At 38.1% G+C, this 15,004-nt stretch overlaps 1 protein-coding gene across 2 annotated transcripts in view; it reads left to right on the forward strand.

The window, feature by feature from the left end:
• Nucleotides 1-824: 824 nt before the first annotated feature.
• The window catches only part of WASL (WASP like actin nucleation promoting factor), an 85,058-nt gene continuing 70,878 nt past the window's right edge, over nt 825-15,004 (forward strand). Inside the window, exon 1 of one of the 2 annotated variants that reach the window (XM_090287407.1) lies at nt 825-1,324. In XM_090287407.1, coding sequence (XP_090143533.1) covers nt 1,214-1,324 — 111 coding nt within the window. In that variant the 5' untranslated portion in view covers nt 825-1,213. The remainder of the gene's footprint in view (nt 1,325-15,004) is intronic. The other variant, XM_090287408.1, reaches the window with a different exon arrangement.

Here is a 15,004-nt window from a genome sequence, read left to right on the forward strand (position 1 = left end):
AAAGGGGTTCATGTTAGGTAACTTTTAATATACTGAGACATACAATTGTTTTTTTTTAGTCTTGAGATTTACCAGATGCTATTTTCCTGTGTGACATTACAAAATAGGCACAATCATTCTGGATAAAAAGAAAACAAGGTCTTTGGGGTTTAAGAAAAAAAAAAAGATGAGAAGAGAAAAAGGAGTATTTTCCAATTCACCAGACAGGCGGAAAAGCGTGTTCAAGTCTTTTAAAACAAAAGAGCTTGAGTTTAAATAGTACAAATACATTTATCCTACGTAAAACGCGGTAGAAATCTTTTCTAAGTGCGTTTGTTTTTTGTAACATCCAGCAGCAAGATCTCTCCTTCACAATGCTGAGGGAGGCCCGTTTGTACCTGCACCCCCAGTATTGAAGGCTGGAGGAACTTTAAGAAACCTCAGGCACCTGCGGCTCTCTGACCGAAACCTGCAAAGAGCACAGGGTAGCCCATCACTTCTCCCCGGGTTCCATCTCCGGATTCCGGACCTTTTTGCATTCAGCTCTGAACGTCCGGCATCCGCACCCCAGAAATAACAGCTATTCCGGGGAATAGGGGCCTGAGTCCGCACAGACGCTCCGCAAAGGTGCAGAAGTGTAAAACATGGGCCAGCGACTCAGCGGCACTGACGAGCCTCGTCTTCTCTCTAGGCAGTACCGCTGGGCCCGAGCGTCCGAAGGACTACAGCAGAGGAGGATCCAGTACCCGAGACCGCTTCCCACTAACCCACCTCGCAGCTCACGCGTCTGCCGGAAGGGGGCGGGGCCTCGGGCCGGGGCGGAGAGAGACCTGCCGCGCCAGGGGTAGTTCCTCTCGGGGCCCGCAGCCGCGCGTTTCCGGCGCGCTCCCCCGCGTCCTGCGTCCTGTGGTCTCGTCCGTCCCCGCTGCCATGTTGGATTGTGCCGCTGCCGCCGCTGCCGCCACAGCCTCTGCAGCCGCCGAAGAGGGGTTGGCGAAGGAGTTGGGAGTTTAGCGCAGTCGCCGGAGTGCAAGGACTACGGCCATCCGGCCGAAGCCTATCCTAGCGCGGCCGGCGTAGGCTCCTCCTTCCTCCTCCCCGCGGCGCCGGAGGAGTTGCGGGATGCTGAGCCTGTGACTCCCTTCCTCCTGTCCCTGTCACCGAGAAGGGGAACGAGCGCTCGCCCACTCGCCGGAGGAGACGACCCTGGACTCCCAGCCCCGCCGGCGAAACCATGAGCTCCGGCCAGCAGCCGCCGCCGCGGAGGGTCACCAACGTGGGCTCCCTGCTGCTGACCCCTCAGGAGAACGAGTCCCTCTTCACCTTCCTCGGCAAGAAATGTGTGGTCAGTGGCCAACACCGGCGTCACCGCCGCTGTCGTTACCTCTCGGGCCCGGGCTTGAGGGCCGGGAAGTGGGAGTAGGGAAGGAGGTGGGAGCGGTGCGGAGAGGGTCCGGCTGCGGGCCAGGCCTATCCTCCGGCCCCAGCCCCGTGTCTGCGCCCTGGCCCCACTCTCTAGGTGCGGGCAGTGCGGGCCGCAGCGGCTGGACGCCCCCTCCCAGAGCAGCCCGGGAGCAGGGAAGTGTCCATCTCCGCAGGCCTGTCCTGGATCCCTGCTTGGCCGGGTCCGCACCCTTGCTGCTGCTTCAAACTTTACTCTCAGGCCCGACGTGAATTTCTTCTTGCAAGAGCTGATGGGTCTTAGTAACTTGGCTCCTGCACTGGCTATCTCTTCATCTCTTACTGCTTGATCTGGGGGTACCTTTCTTCACAATGCCAAGCGTTTCAGGAGTGGGTGGATGGGGACATGAAGCCCAAATATGAATGAAGTGGACCGACCATGAAGTGGTTTTTAATCCCCCTTTAGAATTTCGGGAGAGAATGAAGTCGAGTGCATCGTTTCAGAACGGGGGTAGGAAATGCTACTGTTACCCACTGCAGAGAAACAGGGTTTATTTTTCCAGGAATCTCGCCGAGGCTTGGTTTCTGTTTTCCCTCCCACTGATATTTTTCTTTCTTTTTCTTTTCCTTTCTTTATTTTTTGCACTGGTGGGAGGAGGTGCTCCTTTCCCCACCATGCACAGGGGAATCGCAACCTAGAGTAAGTAGTTCGTGGCCTTCGGGGGCCTGCGAATGAAGTTGGTGTTGTGCGGCCTGTTCCGACCCCAGATGGCTGGTTGGAAGCAAGCAGTTCTTCTGTGGGAAGGGGAATGTGTGTTGTTGACGGAAGCATTCATTACATTGGCTGCTGGCACTTCTGGGGGTGGAGAGGTTCTGCTCTGTGGTGTAGGCCTTGTCAAGCGGCATCTTACTGCGGTGGCCTGGTTGAGCTGTGGTTGAGTTTGCTGAAACGCTGTATGGTTTCCTTTCTCCCCCTCTTTGCTTGTTAGCACCTGCAGAGTATGTGCCACTGGAACCCAAGAAACGCCTCCGAAATGTCAACAGAGCAGTTTTACAACTTTGCATAGTAGTGTTAAATATGTGAGAACAGGTACACCTGCTTAAGAAGTTAGGATTGGACAATTTCTGGAAAGTTATCGGATTAATTGTTAACTTTGTAAGAGTCTACCCTTTGTTTCCTGTGCCATTCAGTTGGAGATTGAAATCAGTACATTCAATTCAGATGTGTTTCATTTCAGAAGTTAGCCCTTAAAGAACATACGTTGAGTTTACTGATTAGAAGAATGAAATCAGGGGTGACTTAAAATAAAAAATTTTTGGAAACAACTTTAAATATAATCAAGCCCCCTACCCCCAGCTTTTTAAACAAGTGAGAAAACTGAACCAGTGAGCCCTTAGTCACACAGCAATTTAGTAATGTAACCAGAACTAGAAAACTAGGAGTCCTGATGCCTAGTTCGTTGTACTTTCCACTACATCATGCTGTTTTAGAAGGGTTTTTTTTCTTGTTATTGATTTGTAACTAAAAGTAGAGTTAAAAGCATAATCATTTTTCTTTAACCCAAAACTAATATAATTAAAGTGTAAGATTCTTAAAGCAGCACTAATTTTTGCATATTTTCAATTCAGGAAAATCTCCAGCACTTTAATTGTTAAATTATCTGCAAATGAAAAATAATTAAAGTATTGCTGTCAGAAAGGAAGTAGTTATATGTACTTTGTTTTGCATACCAGGCACATTACTTTATGCAGGAAGGACATTACAAGTATACTGACTAATTGCTCTGTGCTTACCTGTAAGGTTTACAGGTTTCAATAAATGACAGATGTGGAAGAATACTGTGATGAAGATAGTGTTGCTTACTGGTTAGTGCAAGTGGATTGCCAAATAAGCTGTCTGTATTCAGTGCTCAATTTCTTTATGTCATCTATTATTAATCAGCTTTACCTTTTGAATTTCTGTCATTTAAAACCACACTGGTATAGTTACCCGCTCTTCTGGTATGAAATTGCAAAGACTAACTTTAAATTTGACGTCTCCAGTTATTAGAGAGGGACATAAGATTTAGAAACAATTTTTTTCCCTTTGTTAACTATGCAGGGTTTTTTTTTTTTTTTTTTTGTACCTTAAGATAATATTGAAGTACATTGTTTAATTTTAAAAAATCAGCAATAAGATTTACAGGTCAGACCAAATTTGTTAAGCAAGTGCATTCAGAGGAGTAGTTATAGTGCCAGCTCTCAGCCATTTCAGTCCTTGTACTCAACAAATATATATGAGTAATTAAATGTTGAGGTCAAAACCAGGGTTGATGCCTGCCCTCAGGGAGCTTTCTGTGTAAAAATGGGAAACTAATGTGTAAACTGATGAGTAAGTCGATACGTCAGAGAGCTATGTAAGAGACTGCATATCGCAATGGAAAATGTCTTGCATTGTAGTCAGCAGAGCGGTGTTCAAACTCATATAGTCACTTTTGGACAAGTTTCTTAAGCTCCTTGGTCCTAGAATTGGCTTTGTCATCTCTGAAATAAGGATACTGTCTTATGGGGTTGAGGGTGTGGATTAGAACAACTTTATCTAAATATATGGGTAGTATTATTTTTATGAAGATTTAGGGGACCAAAAGAGTGGATGAGTAAAAGCTTTTTAGAATGGGCTACACCTCGATATTTAAGATTAGCAGATACTCTCCTGGGTTGATGAGAGGTATGAAACAGTTTGGGAAGTCAGAGGACCTACTAATATTGTAGTATGTTATGGAGTGGGGAGAGTTTCTGCTTGGGTTCTCAAATTTAGGTATGCATTGGAATGATTTGGAGATTATATTAAATATATATGGCTAGGCCGAATTCCTAGGTAATAGTCAAATTCAGTGGTGATGTGAAACTTGGTCATTTCTATTTTTAGCAGGCTTAATAGAGACTCTAATATGTATCACAGTTTGAGAACTGCTGCTGCTGTCCACTGGTTTTTGATAGGGTAATCCTGAAGCACATTGGAAATATTAACAGGTTTCCCTCAATCTTTGTTCTACATTTTGTGAGTTAAGGTTAAATTAAGTTAAAACAAGTTCTTTTAGTACAGCATTTCTCTGACCCCTTAAGATAGTAATGTGGGTTTCATAGATGTAAGAGATACAGTTCAAGTATTGCAGTAGTTAGTGGGGAACCACAAGATAAAGATCTTGCTTTTAGGAAGTTTGGGGAGAAAGGTGGAGGCACGATAGAAAGTGAATTGAGGATTGTGAGAGTGCAGACAAAGGAGGTCAGATAGGTGTTTCCGGTAGTCTATGAAGTGTGAGGAGGTCCTGAATTCAGGCAGTGCTGGTGGGAATTCAAGGACAATTAAAAAGACTCCAGTAGGATTTCTTTCCCCTTAGATAAAGAGTTAGGGAAGGGAGCTGATATAAAGGCAAGTATAACCACCAGCAGAAGGAGTATGCAGAACTCTCTCACTAGTTGAAAATACACCTAGGTGTTAATTGAGACTGTATTGGTGATTAGTTTCACGGAGGAGGTGAATCTTCAGTAAATCTATGGTTTTGTCACAGTTTTTAAAAATAGATTTTTGTGAAAGTTGAGGTTTCATTCAAAGTTATATGTACAGTATCAATATGTGTTTTGTACTTTTCCATAAAGTAAGTAGTTCATTAGCTGGTAATATTAGAACAATTAGGAAGGGTTGAAAAACAAATATATCAGGTCTTGTTTTGTAGTTTTGTTACCTTTCATGTAGTATAATTTAACTTATTTTCTATAAAGAGCATGTGCTATCTTGCCAAGTAGAGTTTAATAATATATAGTCCTGAATAAGAAATTAGGTAAGGATTGGGGAAAATAAAATCTTATACTAGCCTTCTGCAACCATCTCTGGCTTAGTAATGTTGACGGTTACCTTTCTGTGCCATCTTACCTCGTTTGTTTAAGATTTAGTGATGCCATTTTTATTAACCGACCTTACTCTTCATTTCCTTTAATCCTCAGCACTTGTTTTAACTGGTTTGTATTCTTTAGGTATTTGTTTTCTGACCTTTCCTGTAATTCTGGGAGGTAAGACCTTATGTTTATGTGGTCTTCTATACAATTTTTGTATCATCTAGCTAGCTACGGATCATTGAATACTTACTGAGTTCTAATTGCTTACTTGTTTGTTACTTAGGAACTCATTCAGGATTTCTCATTGCTTGATGGGGTGGTTCCATTTCTGTTGCAGGTGGTATTTGGACTTAAGTCTTTATTTATTAGGAGAACAAATTGGTTTAATGCTGCTGCTGATATAGGTGGTAACAGTAACTGTCCAACAATTACTTGTTTCTGTTCTAAATCCTTAAATAGCTCTAAAGGGAAGGGTGCCTAGAGGGATCATTGTGTTGAATTAAGGCAGTCAGGGCTGGGAATGTATTTCACCTTAAGTAATGTGAAAGGAAAAAGGTTAAAAATTCATGAGAAAGCAGTCTTGCTTAGTATAAAGGAAAAAGATGACTACAAAAGTGTCATACAGGGTAGACTATATTATTAGGGCAGGAGATTTAGAAGAATCCAGTAGATCTGGGTTATAGATCCTGTTTCTTGTTCTTAGCTCTATAACAGTGATTTTCAACCATTTTCATCTCATGGCACACACAAACTAATTACTGTAATTCTGTGGCACACCCAAAAATGTATTTTTTGCCCATCAGACAGAAAAATTAGATATAATTTTGATTCATTCACACGGACGGCTGTTGTTGTGTTGACTGTTGTCATTTTTTAATTTGACAATCTGAAGGAAAAGAGGTCAGTGCCCCTCACTAAATAGTCAGGTATTCCGTGTTTTTAAAATTCTTGTAGCACATTGGTTAAAAATCACTACTCTGTAATATAGGAAAATTTCTTAACTAGTATGATCCTTAGTGTCTAGATTTGTAAAATGGGCTTAGTCGAGGGTTTTGAAAATAATGCAATAATGCATGTGAAGCACTTAGAATACCTGATTCTTATGAAGTGTTTTGGAATTTGGAAAAGCATATAAAAGGTCATTAGTATAGTACCATTCCTGTTACTGGCAGGAAGGTTTTAAAGTAAAATTTTGAACTCTATATTGTATTTGTTTTTATTTAGGTAAACTATTCTAATAATTTTATTTAAAGTCAGTTAATTATAGACCCTCTTGGGGTAGCTCAGTTGATTAGAGCATTGTTCCAATGTGCCAAGATTGTGGGTTGATCCCTGGTCAGGGCACGTATGAAAATCAACCAATGATTGCATACATAAGTGGAACAACAAATAAATCTCTCTGTCCCTCTCAAAAACATCAGTAAAAAATAATAAAGTCAGTTAATTATAGTGTATGTAAATCAGTTACAGCAGAAGCTGGAACTAGATTCTGGGGAGTCCTGGGCAGCTTTAGCACCCCTGACTGCTGACCAAATTGGAAAACAGGGATACAGGTATAACAATTAACAGTCCCTGGGGTTTAGTCTGTGCTCTGCCACCAGTTAATTGTGAACGTGAACGAGTATCGAAACCTTCCTGAACCTCATTTTCCTGATCTGAAAATGAGGGTTTGGACAATATAACACCAGTGTCTCCAGCTTTAATGTTCTATCATTCTACCTATTCTAGATGCCAGGGACTCTGTAACAGGGAAAGAGTAGCCTTCTGTTAATTTTGGCATACGTGTGTTTTGTACAGTGGAGACAAAGATAGTGTATATCTAAGTGAAAGGTAGATAATCTCAAATCATTTCATTGCAGATGTCTATTTCTAACTCACCTTTTTCTAAGCATCAATATTTAATAAACATTTTACTTTGAAAAGTCAGGTGAACATCATTACAAGGCATTAGTAATAGGATAGTCACTCCTAACTAATTTTGATTTATTAATTATTGTAATTACAAGGAATTTTTGGCTTATTAGAAGTATGATGCCTTTTAATTAAATGGAGTTGTTCTTAAGAATTTTCTGTTGACCAATTCCATCTAGAACCATATTTCTTACATGAAGTCGTACTAGTGATATGATAATTAGGTGATACATTTTGCTTATTATTTAAGGTGAAAAAGTTTGTGTGTGTGTGTGTTTTAAGTTTTTGGTTTGTGTTAGACTCAATAGTTAAAATGAACAGACTTGGTCATTTTAGAGACTGATTCAGAATTGAAATTTAAAAGACCAGATAGAGCGGAGCTTTGTATGAATTAATCTGTCTAGGAGTTATAGCTTTGATCCAGTAGATAAGAACCCAGCATTATTAATGGAGAATTCCACTTTACTGTAAAGGTTCTGAAAGCAAAACAAGTTTATACATTCTTGTACATAGTAATATATATTGTTAACTATAAATAAATTAAATTTTATTGGTGTAGGACTGAACAGTCTAATATTTTAAGTGTTAGGTATTGTTTAGTAATTAGAAGAATTTGGCTTAATTAACTAGATTCATAAATACAGTGTAAGAGAAATATATCCTGCTTTTATTAATTGTATTCATGTCAGTATTCTTGGAAGTAGTAGAGGATTATACCACTATACTATCAATATAGGAGAATGAAATTAATTAGGAAATATCAGTTTCACTCTGGAGTCAATGTGCTATAGAGGAATTGATCTTTTTTAAAAACAAATAATTGGGTATAATGGTGAAAAGGCAAATCTAGAAAAGCTCTTTTTCAAAAATAGAATCAAATGAAAGATTCATAATTTCATATTTCAATTACTATGGTTATCTGTTAGTTTAATTGTTCTTCAATATCCTTGGCTCCTTGATTCCTCTGCCATAGTGGTTTTTAAAAACATATTTACTATAGAAATTAGTACCTGTAAAATGGGTACTCATTAAATATCAGATACATTGAAACAAAAGGGAAATAAGAAAGACATCCTGGAATATAACATACTGTTAAAAATGATATGAGACCTGACAAGATGGCTCAGTTGATTGGAGTGTTGTCCTGTACACCAAGTGGTTGCGGGTTTGATTCCCTGTTGGACTCATACAGCGGGCAACCTAATGATGTTTCTCTCACAACGATGTTTTGCTCTCTTACTGTCTCTCCCTCTTCTCTCTCTAAAGATCAATAAATGTATACTTGGATGAGAATCTTAAAAAAAATGATATGAGGAGATAGAAATATTATGAGCCAAATTATACAGGTAAATGTGGAGAAATTAAAATAGAGGTAAAGTTGTTTATTTATTATACCTCTGGTTCAGGTAATAAAAATTCTAAGTGAAATACTCTCTCCAGTATGGTGAATAATTTGTTGACATAAAAATATGAGAGGATACCTAAATACCTAAGAAATTTTCATAATAAGCTGATTGATGTATAAGTAATGTATAAAACTAGTCAGAAATTCAAATGATTTTCTTTATTTTTATTAATGAAACATCATCATGAGAAAGTATGAGGACTTATGAGTAGTTTATAACAACCTCCTAATATCTTGAAGCACATAGAAGGGGTAAGGAAGGCCTTCTAACCCTTCAGTTTACTGTACAGCTGGGGAACACACAAATCATCCACAGAAACATGTTTTACAAGCTAGTCTATAATAAAAACTTGAACAGAGAGAAAAGAGGTATATAACTGTCGAATTTGATACATCATTGTGGGGCTTGAACATAAGGATCTGAATGGCCTATAGAATTTATGTCATGAGCAAGGGAGCAGCTCAGTTAAAGTATAGGGAAATGTGGAATCAAGTTTGAAGTAGAAAATTTGCATGGAGTGTTTGAAAGTATTGAATAGACTAGACTGGCTTGGCTAGGATTGAGAATATTTGCTTGAAGAAATAGTGAATAGTAAGGAAGGGTAAATTGAGTCCAGATTTTGGAAACTTTTGAACTTCAGACATAGAGGGTGAGCTTTAGTCCCTAAGTAATAAGGACTTACAAGGATTTTTGACACAAAAAGTTGTCAAGACAGGAAGGATCAAGAGATGAGGAAAGTTGAGAAGTATCATTCATAACAGGAATGGTTTAAAGTTTACTAAACACTTTCTTACTCAATCTCAGCAGACCTGGCCTGGCTAAGGAACCTGAATTAATAGCAGCATCCAAAACATAAAAAGGATTATGAGGGATACACTAACTCCTTGGTCTTTGTGGGCTAAGGCAGGTACTATCTGACCTTCACAGCATTTTCTCCTACTGCATCCAGGTGTGGTCTTTGGATACTCAGCATATGCCTACAAGCAGATACGACCAGTCAGTCCAGGTTCATAGTTGCCATTTCAAAGCTATATTCTAGAAAACATTGTGAAGAAAAAAATTAGTTGGCTTTGTGAATTCCAGATGACAACAGAACCTCTTAGTGGAAATGGTTAGATAGTAAGAACTGCAGGACTAGAGCTTTTGGAATCTTTTGCAGAGTGTTGTTATTGAGGCCTTGGGAGTGGAATTAGATCTATGATAGTGTCAGCGCAGGTCAGGATTACAGAAGGAGGCAGTCTAGCTCATATTTGACTTGGCCAGCATTTGAGAAGGATAGGTTTCAGTGAGGAGTTGAAGAAAAAGGAAAAATGTGCTCTTTAATTTACCAGCAAAAAAAAAAAAAGGTATTATACATAGTCTGTAATTTAATTTTTTTCACATATTAATATATCTTTCGTATTTCCACATCCCTTTATATCTTTTGCATACTTTTTATTACTATGTCTTGTATTTTATGCATTTCTTCTAACATCTTAACCTCTATTGGTCAGTTTCCTAGGGCTGTTATAACAAAGTACCACAGAGTGGGTGGCTTAAAAACACATTTTTTCTCACACTTCTGGAGGCCAGAAATCCATAATCATAATCAAGGTGTCATAGGGTTGGTTCCTTCTGAAGGCACTGGGACAGAATCTGTCCTTTGCCTCTCCTAGCTTCTGGTGTTTGCTGACAATTCTTGTTCCTTGGCTCAATTCAGGACTCTGATCTCTACCTATATAGTCCACATTGTTTTCCCTACTTGTCTATTTCTGTGTTTTCTTTTCTTAGAGGACACCAGCCATCGGATTAGTGTCATCCTTAATGACCTCATCTTAACTTGGTTACATCTGCAAAGACCCTCTTTCCAAATAAAGTCATATTTACAAATACAAGAATTATTATGACTTCCACATATCTTTTAGGGAGACACAATTCCACTCATAACAATGGGTATGTTTACTTTCCAAGTTTTAGCCTTTAGAAACAGTGCTATAATGAGCACTCAAATACATATTTCTAAGTATTTCTTAGAATAAATTCTAAGAAATGAAATTAAGAGGGGATACACATTAAAAATACTGATAGACATGGCAGAATAGTCTTCCTAAGTAGTTGTTAAACAAACTTTCTATATTCTCATCAACACTAGGATTTAAGTTTTCACTGGTCAGAAAAGTCTTATTATTTGATTTGTAGTTAATTATCTTTCCGTCTTTGTTGGTAATTTATATTTCTTAGGTGAATTGCCTGTTCTTTAGACCATTATTCTGCTGGGTTGGTTTTTCTTAGTGACTTGAAGAACTCTTTAGGGATAATAATTACATTATAAATTACAGTATTTTTGGTAGTTTGTTTATCTTTGACAACTATTTTGGTGTTTTTGATCATAGGTTTTAAATTTTTGTGTAGTTCACTGTAATAATCTTTTTATATTAGGTTTTTACTTAATACTGGCCTAGCTCAGAATTGCAAAAATATCTACTCACATTTTCCTAGTACTTTCATGGTTTTTAGTTGAATATATTATCTTCAATCTCTCTGAAAGTGACTTTGGAAAATGAGTATAGTAGAAATCCAGTTTTATATTTTTACAAATGGCTAATTATTCCAATAACACTTATTTCTCCCACTTATTTGAAATGCTACCCTTGTAATTTACTAAATTAACAGATGTATTTAGATTCATTTCTTCATTCTCTTCTACTTATTTATTTATTTGCCAGTATACAGAATTTTTAGTTAGTGTAGCTTTATAATGATGATACAGTTTGCTTAGTGTTGAGTCCTTCATTGCTCTCCTTTTCAATATTCTCTATTTTTATGTGCCTGTGCTTAGTATTTTTTGAGGACCTTTTCACGCCTATCCGTCACCCAAAAATACTTACTTCAGCTTGGAATAGCATTGGATTTGTAGATTGAATTTAGGAAAAATTAACATACTAAGACTTCCTTTTGGAAAGCAATTTTTTGTTTACTATTTGTCTTATATCATTGCGTAATTTTCTAATTTTTTTTTGCAGTGAACAAAAGAATTTTATTTTATTTATTTTATTTTATTTTATATCTTTAAATTTTTTAATTTAAAAAAAATTTTTTTTTATTATTGGTTTTTCAATTACAGTTGTCCCCTTTTCCCCCAATTTCTCTCCCCCACCCAACCCACCCCCTCTCCCACAATCATATCCCTCCCCGTTGTCCATGTCCATGAGTCATTTATACGGGTTCTTTGACTAAACCCTTCCCTTACTTATCCCCCTTCTCTCCCTCTCCCCTCCCCCCTATTGACTGCTATTCTGCTCTTTGTTCTATTTAGTTCCTTTGTTTGTATTGTTCTTTAGTTTCCTGTATTAGGTGATATCATATGGTATTTTTCTTTCTTTGCCTGGCTTATTTCACTAAGCATAATTCTCTCTAGTTCCATCCATGTTGTCGCAAATGGCAGGAGTTCCTTCTTTCTTTCTGCTACATAGTATTCCATTGTGTAAATGTACCACTGTTTTTTGATACACTCATCTACAGGTGGGCACTTAGGCTGTTTCCAGCACTTAGCTATTGTAAACAGGGCTGCTATGAACATAGGAGTGCATAAGTTCTTTTGAATTAGTGTTTTAGGATTTTTTGGGTATAATCCTAGCAGTGGAATCTCTGGTTCAAAAGGCAGTTCCATTTTTAGTTTTTTGAGGTAATTCCATACAGTTTTCCATAGTGGCTGCACCAGTCTGCATTCCCACCAACAGTGCAGTAGGGTTCCCATTTCTCCACATCCTCGCCAGCATTTGTTGTTTGTTGATTTGTTGATGATGGCCATTCTGACTGGCGTAAAATGGTATCTCATTCTGGTTTTTATTTGCATCTCCCTGATGGCTAATGATGTTGAGCATTTTTTCATGTGCCTATGGACCTTCTGTATGTCCTCTTTGGAGAAGTGTTTGTTCAGGTCCTTTGCCCATTTTTTAATTGGGTTGTTTGTTTTCTTGATGTTGAGTCGTATCAGCTCTTTATATATTTTGGAAATCAGTCCCCTGTCTCTGATGTCATTGGCAAATATGTTTTCCCATATGGTTGGTTTTCTTTTCATCTTGCTGATGTTTTCTTTTGTTGAGCAGAAACTCTTTAGTTTGATGTAATCCCATTTATTTATTTTTTATTTCTCTTGCTTTAGGAGATGTATCCGTGAAGAAATTGTTACGTAAGATATCTGATATTTTTTTGCCTATGTTTTCCTCTAGGACTTTTATGGTGTCACAGCTTACATTTAAGTCTTTGATCCATCTTGAGTTTATTCTCGTGTGTGGTGTAAGTTGGTGGTCTAGTTTCATTTTTTTGCAGGTCCCTATCCAGTTCTCCCAGCACCAAAGGGGCTCTTCTCACTCCATTTTATGTTCCTTCCTCCTTTATCAAATATTAGTTGACCATAGAAGCCTGGGTTTATTTCTGGACTCCCTATTCTGTTCCACTGATCTATATGTCTGTTTTTATGCCAGTACCAGACTTTTTGATTACAGTGGCTTTGTAGTATTGTTCGATATCTGGTGTTGTGATTCCTCCTGCTGTGTTCTTCTGTCTCAAGATTGCTTTTGCTATTTGGGGTCTTTTTTGGTTCCATATGAATTTATGGAATATTTGTTCTAGGCCTGTGAAATATGTCATTGGTATTTTAATAGGGATTGCATTGAATGTGTAAATTGCTTTGGGTGGTATGGCCATTTTGATGATGTTGATTCTTCCCATTGAAGAACATGGTATTTGCTTCCATTTATTTGTATTTTCCTTAATTTCTTTCTTCAATGTTGCATAATTTTCAGAGTACAGGTCTTCTATCTCTTTGGTTAAGTTTACTCCTAGGTACTTTATTTTTCTTGTTGCTATAGTAAATGGTATTTTCTTTTTTGTCTCTGTCTCTGCTATTTTATTGTTGGTGTACAGAAATGCCTTAGATTTCTGTATATTTATTTTGTACCCTGCGATTTTGCCAAATTCACTTATTATATCGTGTAGTCTTTTAGTGGAGTTTATAGGATTTTCTAGGTATACTATCATGTCATCTGCATATAATGAAAGTTTTACTTCCTCTTTCCCAATTTGGATGCCTTTTATTTCTTTTTCTTTTCTGATTGCTGTGGCTAGGACTTCCAACACTATGTTGAAAAGGAGTGGAGAGAGTGGACAACCTTGTCTAGTTCCTGAATTCAGGGGGAATGCTTTCAGTTTTTGTCCATTGAGTATGATGTTGGCCTCAGGCTTCTCATATATATAGCCTTACTTATGTTAAGGTATGCTCCCTCTATTCCCATTTTGCTGAGTGTTTTCATCATAAATGGGTGTTGTACTTTATCAAATGCTTTTTCTGCATCTATTGATATGATCATGTGATTTTTGTCTTTCATTTTGTTTAGGTGATGTATTATATTTATTGATTTGCGAATATTAAACCATCCTTGCATCCCTGGAATGAAGCCCACTTGATCATGATGTATGATCTTTTTGATGTATTGCTGGATCCTGTTTGCCAATATTTTATTGAGGATTTTAGCATCTGTGTTCATCAGTGATATTGGCCTGTAGTTTTCTTTCTTGTGTCTTGATCTGGTTTGGGGATTAGGATAATACTGGCTTCATAGAAAGAGTTTGGGATTTTCCCCTCTTCTTGGATTTTTTGGAACAGTTTGAGGAGGATAGGAGTTAGTTCTTCCCTGAATGTTTTGTAGAATTCACCTGTGAAGCCATCCGGTCCAGGGCTTTTGTGTGCAGGGAGATTTTGGATTACTGTTTCAATTTCCTTTTTTGTTATTGGTTTGTTGAGACTTTCTACTTCTTCTTGATTCAGTTTTGGAAGGTTGTATGTTTATAGAAATTTTTCCATTTGTTCTAGATTGTCAAATTTCTTGCCATACAGTTGTCTGTAGTAATTTCTAACTATCATTTGTATGTCTGTGGTATCAGTCGTGATTTCTCCTCTTTAATTTCTGATTTTGTTTATTTGGGTCTTCTCTCTTTTTTTCTTGATTAGACTGGCTAGAGGCTTATCGATTTTGTTTATTTTTTCAAAGAACCAGCTCCTAGTTTTGTTGATCCTTTGGATTGTTTGTTTAGTCTCTATGTCATTTAGTTCTGCTCTGGTCTTGATGATTTCGTTCCTTCTTCTTGCCCTAGGCTTTGTTTGTTGTTGTTGTTCTAGTTCTTGTAGCTTTATGGTTAGGTTTTTTATTTGAGATTCTTCTGTCCTTTTCGGATATGCCTGTATTGCTATGAACTTCCCTCTGAGGACTGCTTTTGCTGTGTCCCACAGGTTTTGGGCTGTTGTGTGCTCATTATCATTCGTTTCTAGAAATTTCTTGATTTCTTCTTTGATGTCATTGTTAACCCATTCATTATTTAATAGCATGTTATTCAATCTCCATGAGTTTGGGTGTCTTTGATTTTTTTCTCTGAGGCTGATTTCTAGTTTC

Source organism: Furipterus horrens, unplaced genomic scaffold (assembly GCF_987537825.1).
Source record: "Furipterus horrens unplaced genomic scaffold, mFurHor1.1.pri manual_scaffold_9, whole genome shotgun sequence".
NCBI lineage: Eukaryota > Metazoa > Chordata > Mammalia > Chiroptera > Furipteridae > Furipterus > Furipterus horrens.